The following is a 9,753-nucleotide window of genomic DNA, read 5'->3' as shown; positions in this document are numbered from 1 at the left end:
GAATCCATTATTGGCAAAGAGAAAAGTACTGTGGTAGCTTTCCATAGTAGTTTTCGTTCAGTTCGTAGAACATGCAGCGGGCATTGCGCCAAAGAAAGAATCACGTTTTGCCCTGAAGTTGTGTAAGTAGCACATTTTGCAAAGCCCACAGTTTGTGCTAACTACAACTTGCATGTGCATGTGCACTGAAAAAAAAAACTGGCACCGCTCATGGGTGGGAAGCTGGTGAGGAATCATGTCCTTATCTCATTAATGTTTTTGGAGTCTGCAGAGAGTCTTAACAATACTTTTATTCAAGCAAGTGTCACAGAGGAGAATGGATTAACAATAGCAAACACTCCCACACGCAGGCCTTCAACTGCACAGATGAATTCAGAAATAAAAGCCAACAAGCTACTTTCCCGTTCAGGGAGAAGAATCGTAGGTGGCTGAAAGAGAACATCGCATTCATTCAAACCGATTTACAGCTCAGAATGACAAGAGCAGAAGCACTAGTTTAGGTGGTCTTATTTTCTGCTGAATGAATTAGCTCTCAAACTGTGATAATGGAGTAATGCTTTTAGCACTGTGGGAAATGTCATAATCACTCCAACCAGATAATTAGAATGTTTAAAAAAAAAAGGACATAAATCATTCATTTTGGTGCATAAATTTGTGAAATAGTAATATATCTTGGTCATGTCAGTTTCATTTATTTTTATATTTAATTACAGACTGTAGCTATAGCATACAGAGGCAATCGAGGAAACATTCTTCAGTTACAGGTATGTTTTCCCTTGGGGGTGTACAGATGATGTCATTGGTCCCTGTGGTTAGGTGTGTAGTAAAAACATAGATCAATTAAAAAGTGGCTGGATGTGAAGAGCTACAACTGTTGTAAACTGGAAAATATCTGATTTTATCTGCTCCCTGTTAGTATCAGTCAAGTCAGATCCACTCCTACTTGCTTGGGGCTAAATGTGGGCCGTATGTTTTGACAGAAAGACAAAATTGCACATGAAAAGGCAGCAGGCCCACGTCGGTTAATCTCACCCCCTGCCCCAGACGAGAGCGGACAGTCTGAAAGTCAAAGCATAAAATCTCCACTTGTGAAAGAGGTTAAATGTTTACTTGGAGAAATTCCATCAATTAATCAAAATTCTGTTAGAATAAAACACTTTTCATATTCGGTTTCACATTTTAGCTTTTCACGTACAAGTTCACGTTTGTCAAATAGACAAAACGAATTTGGATGAAGTCATTACATTTTCAAGACCTGTTTTCTTATAGCGAATTTAAAAAATATATTAAAATCTATTTGATGCATCAGTCTGCTTAACTAGCTAAAATGCATTGTTGACAATATTTAAGTTACACTTTCCATCTAAGTATGTGACCCATTGTTTTGCCCTTTAACAAACCATATTCATTTTCATTTTCAAATTTCAACATTTAAAAAGCCAAAACCACTTCAGACCACGTTTTCCCAATTTGACTTTATTTATCCAGCATTAAAGTAGAAACACTCGAGCCATACAGATGATTGCCTCATGTCATTGTAGCTGTATTTGTAGTGGACAGACAGCAGTAGCCAAACGATGTGATTGGATCTAAAGCAAATTTTGAAGACGTGAAAATTGTGGCTCTTCCTCTGTGATAATGTCACATCCATGCCTGACCTCAGCCTGCCCTCAACTCTAAATTCAGACGCCACACAGCACTAGTAACAACCAGGTAACCATGGATACTCCAGTGATTTATTTAATTATTTGCTCTTTTACTTCTACTTTCTTTTCTCTTGTCCTCACTCCTCAAGTTTTTTCATATCTTGTTTCCCTGACGCTCTCCTTTCCTGTTTTCACAAGAATCAGCATTCTTGCATGCAGCCTGCACAGCAGCAGCTCAGACCACAACAAACCTATTCCCATTTGTCAGTTACCATGCCAACCAACAGGACCAATAAATAGCATCATCCCGTGTTCAGACGGTGGTGATCTGGTCCACCACTCGGGTGCTGTCGTTCATTTCAACACTCTCCACTTCCTGTATCTGCCCCTCTTCTCCAGGTCCGTGACTCCGGCTCTTGGAGGGTGGCAGAAAAGTGAGGAGGGTGGGCAGAAATGCCAGCGTGTGAAGGGCCGAGCAGCCGGCCGTGAGGGCGAGGCAACGAAACAGTGTGTGTGTGAGGTTGGAGCGTACAGAGCCGACAGGCACCAGAGCGGCACTGTAGCAGATGAGTGTCTGTAGGGAGGGAACCCCGTGTCTCTCCAGTGCCACTCTCACCCAGCGAGTCCTGCTTTCACCCCGTCCCCCAGTGAAGCCGCAAAGGAGGGGGCCGCTGCAGTCTGCAGAGTGCCCCAGAGCTGAGATTAGACACAACACAGACATGCAGTCCAACTCCACTCCCCATAAGGTCATAAAGCCCAATACGCCAAACTGGACAGAGAGCAGGGTGAGGCCCAGCCACACGGACACCAGGGGCTCCACAACAGCCAGAGAGGACAAACCCAACAGGAAGAGCACCGCCAGCAGTGAGTGTCTGAGGGGGGAGCTGACCGCTGCAGCGTAGCGGTCCAAATACACAAAGGAGGGGTTAAAGATGAGGAAGCGAACTCGAGATGTCAGTGACAGGCGTCGCAGTGTGTCCAGCAGCACCGACATCTCTTCGCGCTTGTTTTCTGTTGTTTTGGCGACCAAGAAGATTCGAGATGCTGCCACATCAGGCTCCTCCCCCTGGCCACGCTCCGCAAATATGATGTCATCTGCGAAGTGGGCAAACTGCGGCTCGCGGAGAAAGGAGTGGCGGAGGGTGCGTGTGAAGTTTTCCCGCGGCTGGCTCGTGGACTGGTTGCGGTCTGTCAGGTAGTTCAGGTAAGCCTCCAGCCAGCTGATTCGCTGGAAGCCTTTGGCGTATTCCAGCAGGTCCCGCTGCACTGAGGCGTTCCAGTAGGGGGCGCTTTCATAGATGTAAAATCCTATGACAGGGGAATATGAGCTGAAGTAACGCTGCTGGGCACGAGTGTATAATACTGTCGCTGTATCCATGGCAACCAGTGCACTGGGGTCCGAACCCTGGGTCACCTGTTGAAAAAACACACAGATTTGTTACAGTGTGTTTGTGTAGCTACAGTACATTGTGTGATTGCATCTGGGTCCTCAAATGTGTGTTTATGCGTATTTTCCTCACCTGCAGGAAGCCCATCAGACCGAAGGAGATGTAAATCAGGTACAGCAGGACCACAAAAGGTTTTACGTAGGTGTTAGTAATCCAGTCGCCATAGCAATGCCTCACACATCCCAACAAAAGGTGAGAATCCTGAGGATGAGGGTCTGTGCTAGATGTGAAGTGTGTATGAGGGTGTGGATGTGTGGAGTTGGCCACATGGCTGTGTCCATCTATGTTAGCGTTGTTGGCAGTGTGTGTGTGTGTGTGTGCATGCGGATGAGTTAGGCTTGGATTTGGTGGGTGAGCGTGACTGTCGCCGACTGCATTGGGTGCGTTAGTCGTTTGAGTCTCGTCCTGGTAGCGTGTGTACATCAGACACCTGTACCAGGCTGGTTTGGAGTCCAGACGGTCTGGCTTTGGGACTCTCCGGCAGAAGCAGCCGTGTCTGTATCCAGTCTCTAAGTATCCTGTAAACACCAGACAGGAACTGTAGAAGGACAACATGTAAACGTAGCTGATGGTAATGGCCAGTGCGGCGGTACGGCAGAAGAGCCGGACTGCTTCCATGTTAGTGAGCGGCGAGGCAGCAAGGCCCAGGGTCATCAGGTGCAGCATGGTGGAGCCTGAAAACCGCAGCATAACATCCTCAAAGACGCTCGCCACACGCTCCTTCACGTGCTGGTCCTCGCGGGTTCGCCTCCATGATGACAGCATCTCAAAAGAGCCGAAAAGGCCGTGACCTGATGGGAAACACAAATAGGAAAAGCAGGATTTATGAATTATTTTCTATGAATTAATTTCATCCAGAAATTATGAATTGATCAATTAAACCTTTTATATATATATATATATATATATATATATATATATATATATATATATATATATATATATATATATAAAAGGTTTAATTGATCAATTCATAATTTCTGCCCTTCCTGACGCAACCCTCCCCTATTTCTACCGGGCTTGGGCGGGCACTGCGCAGCTGGGGGAGGGGAATGCGCTGTCCAGTGTCTTCGCCAGGGACACTTCGACATATAGTCGGGACCGGGGATTGAACCACTGACCCTGTGGCCGTTGGACCATACCAACTGATCCACAGCCACCCCTAACATTACCAGATGAAATATGAGTTGTCTTGCTTTTGAACAGTTCCATTTTGCATAATTTCACACCTCAACTCTGTTTGAACTGGGAATATGTGAAATGACAGATGAAAGACTGTGTGGAAATGCAGCTTTCTTGTGACTTGTAACACTGCCAGTGGAGAAATTGGACCAGTGGCTCAGCGGCAACAAGAGAACATGAAATGAATTTTTGAATACCATCTCCAAATTAAAAATATGAAGCTTAATTCCTCGATCGGTTTTAGCTGATACATACACAGGGATGTTCATTTGCACAGGATGGGACTATGTGCCGCATCCATCCACGTACACATTCTGCACATACACAAAAAATGTTTACATATGCGCAGCGGACAGGTTTTTAAAGGTTTCCCCTTCTGTGGTTGCCATGGCACCCGGGATTCAACCGTGACACACGTACCGGCTGCATTCCCCCTCCTCTCCCATCTCGAGTGACCTCAGCGCGGCAAAACACTTAACACCTAAAAGAGGCGTAACGTACCGACACTTAAGGCGCCGGTACGGCCGAGAAAGTCTGTGGAGATTGTGCGTGTGATCGAAAAACTTGCACAGTGCGGAAATAAGTTTTGTTATTTGTGTGTTAGGACTTTGAAGTCTTTACATGATCAGTTTAACCACATTCATACACAAAGACCCTTATACATGAAATCTACCCCAATCAACTGCAGCCACCTTGAAAAATAATTCCTGTGGTAAATGTCGTCTTACGCCTGGTTCTGTAAGCGAACTGAGAACGATGCCTTCGCTTATTCACATTCGAGAAAGATGAAACTTACAGATTTTCTCTACTCTGAACCTTTTTTCTTTTCTTTCACTGTAGTACTGCCACATCATTTTTGCTCTTCTCACACTTCCTCCCACCTTTTTCTGTCTGCCCACTTGCATTCTGAAAAATCCTCCGTCCCTCTGTGCTTGCCCGCCCTCCTTCGAACTAGAATTTCACTTTATTGTCTGCTAAGAGAATCCTGAACTCAGCCTCTATTTGGAGGGATACTGGATCAAACCCCACCCCTCTGTCTGGTCCTTTTTTTCTGTTCTGCTCTCTCTCAGTAGTTATTTTAAGCCTAACAGCAGCCTTTACTCCTCCACATTACAGAATAATTATAGTATAGACTGAGTGTGTGGTAATATAAACTGCATGTAAGTGTTTGCACATCATGTGCATTTTCGCTTTGCACCTAGTTTGTTCGTTTTTTTGAAGCATCTTAACTTTTTCTCTCTCTCTTCTTCTTTTTATTATATCGCTTTCCAAGCAAAAAAAAAAAAATTTAACACCTCATGCTGCTGCATAGTTACCATTGCAGAGGCATCCAATCATATTAAACTACTCTGGCTTCAATAGCAGACATTGTTGGTTAAACTGCTGATTGATTTTTCACTCCCGTGCACATAAATCTGTGAGATAAACAATTTTGATATTACTTGGGGAAACATTAATTTGCAAATCCACAGGGATACATTTGGGGGAAAGTTTTTTAAGTTTTCCCCCGAAGAAATTGCACCTGTGCAAACATGCAGTTTGTATATATTTGAATAAAGAATTCAAATAAGGAATTTTTGGCTAAAGCTTTCATTCAGGTCTAAAAAAAAAAACCCTGTTGAATGCACTTCCTTTGGCAAAGCTGATGTATTTCACATCAACCAGTGGTCAAAACCTCAACGGGACACCTTTAAGTCCTACGACAGACTGAAGGTAAATGTCTGCTTTCAAACACGAGGACTGAGCCCTTGTATTTGTTGCTGAATCCATTACAGACCAAATTTAACAAGCTGCTTTTTCAAAACTTTAGTCGCCCTAAGCGATTAGTTTAACAATTTTTCATAACTTGATAATCACCTTAATTATTTTTATAGCAAAATGCCGACCAGGTGTACAGAGGTGACATGTGCCTCTGAGCGCTGCACCTGCCTGCAGATGTGCATTTGGGTCCTACTTCTCTGAGCTCCAAACCTCATCTGTGACAGCAGGTGATAAAGCACTACATTAGGTCTGCTGGGTCCATGTCAAATCGTACCGAGCAGGAACAGGTTAGAGGCAGGTTGGCAAGAATGAAAGGCAACGAAAGCCCAGGGAACATGAAGAAGGCGGCGATCGGGCAATTCACAGGAGGAAAGAGGCTGCTGTATTAGCAGAGGAGCTTACAAAGGAAACGGGAACAGATGTGTAGGTTTAATAGACCCGTGGAGAAGTGGAAAAGGTCAGGTAGGGGACGGAGGGAGGGGGGAGGGGGGAGGGGGGGGGTAACACTGCAGGGGTTAGGTATTTAAATTGTTAGGCAGTCACCACTGATTTCTGACTAAGGTTTTTGACTATGTTTTGTTTGTGCCTGAACCCAACCAACCCTTAACTATACTTAAGCTGTGTCAGAGCAAACATTCATCTTATGAATCCTGTCTGAAAAACATCACTTGAAACACTTTTGGAAAGCAATTAAAAATGTTCCGCATTTGCCCCAGAATCGAGACAAACAACCCTACATCATAAACTTACGGTTTTAAAAGCGTTGATGTTAGTTTTCCTGTCAGAAAAAAAAAGTCTTATTAATGCCATCATCCTCCCCCTTAGCAAGTCAGCTTTGTCAGTCATGTTTGTCATCTCAGTCATTTTGATGAACCGTCTGCTCGGAAATCACATTAAGTCTGAAGCTGGCCCCCGCAAAACCCATCACAGGTACTGAAAGGGCAGACGTCAAAGTAATGGCAATGTTCACTGTGGCTCCCAGCTGCATTATCTGCGGTGTGTGTTAGCTTCACCTTTCTTTGATTTCTCTTAACTTTTGTGCAGCGTTACAACTTTGCTGTTATCAAAACCTTTACGTTCTGAGAAAAACAAATGACCCAAACTTTACTGAAAGGTCAGCTTCAGACATAAGGAGAACGACGAAGGCACGGACATAAACAATTATAAAGACCAAAAAGATCAAATATATCTGGTTTTAATTAGTTTTAAACCTACCAAGCATGACAAACGGGATGCCCAGATATGTGGAGTTGTACGTGGCTCCGGTCAGGTTTAATATCCCAGCAGCAGTGAGGCCTGACAGTGTGATTGACAGGAGAGCTAGCAGACCTAACCAGGGTTTGGATCTCACACAGTCCCTCATAGAGCAGCAGAGAATGGCTAATACGCCACAAACCCCCAAGCTGGCCAACAGGGGCCGTCGTGCCAGCACAGAAGAAAACTGGAAGTCTGTCCTCAGAGACGAGGAAGTAGAAGGGTAGAGCCCCAACTTAGGGTGCAAGGCTGAAAAGTGCTGTAACTCTGCACAGAAGGCCTTTTCCCATTGGCTAGCCACTCTGTCCATCAGGCTGCCTCGGGCTTGGAGGTAGTAGGTGAGCTGCAGTGCTCGGGCAGAACGGACGCCTTCCCCTTTCGCTCCTGTCCCGGGGCCTCGCACTGCACCGCTGGGACCCCAGCCCTGCACACCACCCAGCTGGTGGCCGATGTATGCGTGGCGCCCATCTGCCAGCTGCGTGATTGGGTACCGCAGGACTGGGATGGAGCGGTTGGAGATGCGAGCCGACTGGATCTCCTCCATGGCACGAATGATGTCGTCGACGATGCACACGTTCTTGTCATCAGGCAGACAGAGGTAGGAGAAGGAGTAGTTGAAGCTGTTGAAGCCTGTGGCCGGCACCGTCACCTGCATCTGGTAGATCTGCCTGTGGAGCTGTGTGCGGAGGAAACACACACACAAACAACAGAAAAGCCTATTAAATTAGTTTCCCAGTGGCTCAGTTCTGAATGGATGAACTCTGGCGAGAGCAAAAAAGTTCAAAGCATCAAAGTTTTGTCTATGCAGCACAAAAACAAACTGTGTCTCATTTGCCACAGATACTTCAAGTACTTTGACTTTCTAGCCATTTGTGTGAACAAGAAGGAGTCATGTTTGGGCGAGTGTGGTTGTGTGTGTGCGTGTGTGTGTGTGTGTTACTTGACAGCGTAACAATGGTGGTCTCTGAAATCTCCTCTGTTTCTATGGTGAGAGGACAACACTGCCAGCATCCACAGGGCTGGTTACTAAGCAACAGGCCCAAAGCTAGTCTCTATCAGAGCAACCCCCCCCCACCGCACCCCACCTCAAACCTATGCATTAACTCCACAGAGAAAGTGTGTGTTTGTGTAGGAATGTCCACTGAAAATTGATTTTTTTCTAAAGCTACTTCCTTGCACCACACTGTCCTCAGATTTGCTGTAAAGGACAGATAGTTCCTCCAGCAATATTTGCCACTTTTACTGCCAAATCATTCCCATCTGTCATTATTATTGATGGCAGCTTGCTGATGGTGCCTTAATATCAGTGCTTTTATAACAATATCAATTGCCAGTACACTTACATAAAGTATAGAATTTAAACCATATTAAAACATATAATCATCAGCTGCATGGAAATATTGGCCTTTTTAAGCCCCGGGTTTATAAAATATTGACGTACAAAAACAACCATGAATGTCTACACCAGGTTTTAAGGCAAACCATTAAACAGCTGTTGAGATATTTCACCTGCAGCCAGATTCACACCACACTGAGGTATTTCCACAGTGTCCTGCATAGACAGAAAAAAAAAAAGTATTGATTATAGAGGAGGAACCACTTGCCAATTTCTTCAGTGATGAAAACCCTAAATAGATTAGGATTCGATGCATCTAAATGGTGTGAATTCCAATTCTAAGTGAAAGTGGACTTCCTGTCTGCATTCTCCACTGCTGCTGCTGCTGCCTGCACGAAAACGCACTTTAGCACCGCGTGCAACAAGTTCAGACCCGTTCTCGAGGGGCTGCTGAGAGGCTTTCGGGAAAATGTGAGAACTGACAAATTGACAAGGCAGGCGAGAGCAATTGGAGACAGGAAAAAAAAGGAAAAGAAAAGAAAACAATTACAGATTCTTGAACCTGGCAGATAATATGAAACAGTGTAAGATTATGTAACTTATTTTTTTTCCCCCCCTTTTGCAGCACAAGCTGTTTCTCTCGCTGACAGTAAATGATGCACAGCCCAAACGCGTCTTACTGGGGAAGTTCTCTATGGACTAAAAGGCTGTGCGCTGCGAAAAGTGGGTCACAACAATCACATTTTAGAAGTAAACAGAGGACGGAGTTGGTGCTTCTGTTAGTCAGCAAGCTCTGGCGGAAACTTCCCAACTCCATGAAATCATTTGGCTAATAGCTCCAGGGGTGTAGAAGTGGCCTGACACTCCATAAATCCATGCAGGGGCACCCACATGGAGACGTCTCTCTGCTGCAGCCCATTAGTGATCAAAGTGCTCTGCCTCAAAACTGCAGGTTGACAAGGGTCGTTAGAAACAGCACCAGGTCGCTGCGTATTAATCCCGAATGCAGAGGCACACAGGGGAGCAATATTCTAATTATGGCTCCTATTACAATGTGCCTAAGTTGAAGGTTATTTTGAAGCGGCTCTGGTTTAACTGTGGCCGCTTATGAGGGTTTGTAGTTGCT

General features: G+C 45.1%; 1 protein-coding gene across 1 annotated transcript in view; it reads right to left on the bottom strand.

The window, feature by feature from the left end:
* Window positions 1–270: 270 nt before the first annotated feature.
* Window positions 271–9,753, bottom strand: part of ptchd1 (patched domain containing 1) — a 10,915-nt gene continuing 1,432 nt past the window's right edge. Inside the window, exons 2-4 of the mRNA XM_067486328.1 lie at window positions 7,253–7,967; window positions 3,167–3,885; window positions 271–3,060 (exon numbers count right to left, since the gene is read on the bottom strand). Of these exons, the coding sequence (XP_067342429.1) occupies window positions 1,960–3,060; window positions 3,167–3,885; window positions 7,253–7,967 (2,535 nt within the window). The 3' untranslated portion in view covers window positions 271–1,959. The remainder of the gene's footprint in view (window positions 3,061–3,166; window positions 3,886–7,252; window positions 7,968–9,753) is intronic.

This window comes from Channa argus, chromosome 19 (assembly GCF_033026475.1).
Source record: "Channa argus isolate prfri chromosome 19, Channa argus male v1.0, whole genome shotgun sequence".
NCBI classification, from domain to species: domain Eukaryota; kingdom Metazoa; phylum Chordata; class Actinopteri; order Anabantiformes; family Channidae; genus Channa; species Channa argus.
The sequence above is the reverse complement of the archived record's forward strand: the minus strand, read 5'-3'. Positions and strand labels throughout refer to the sequence as shown.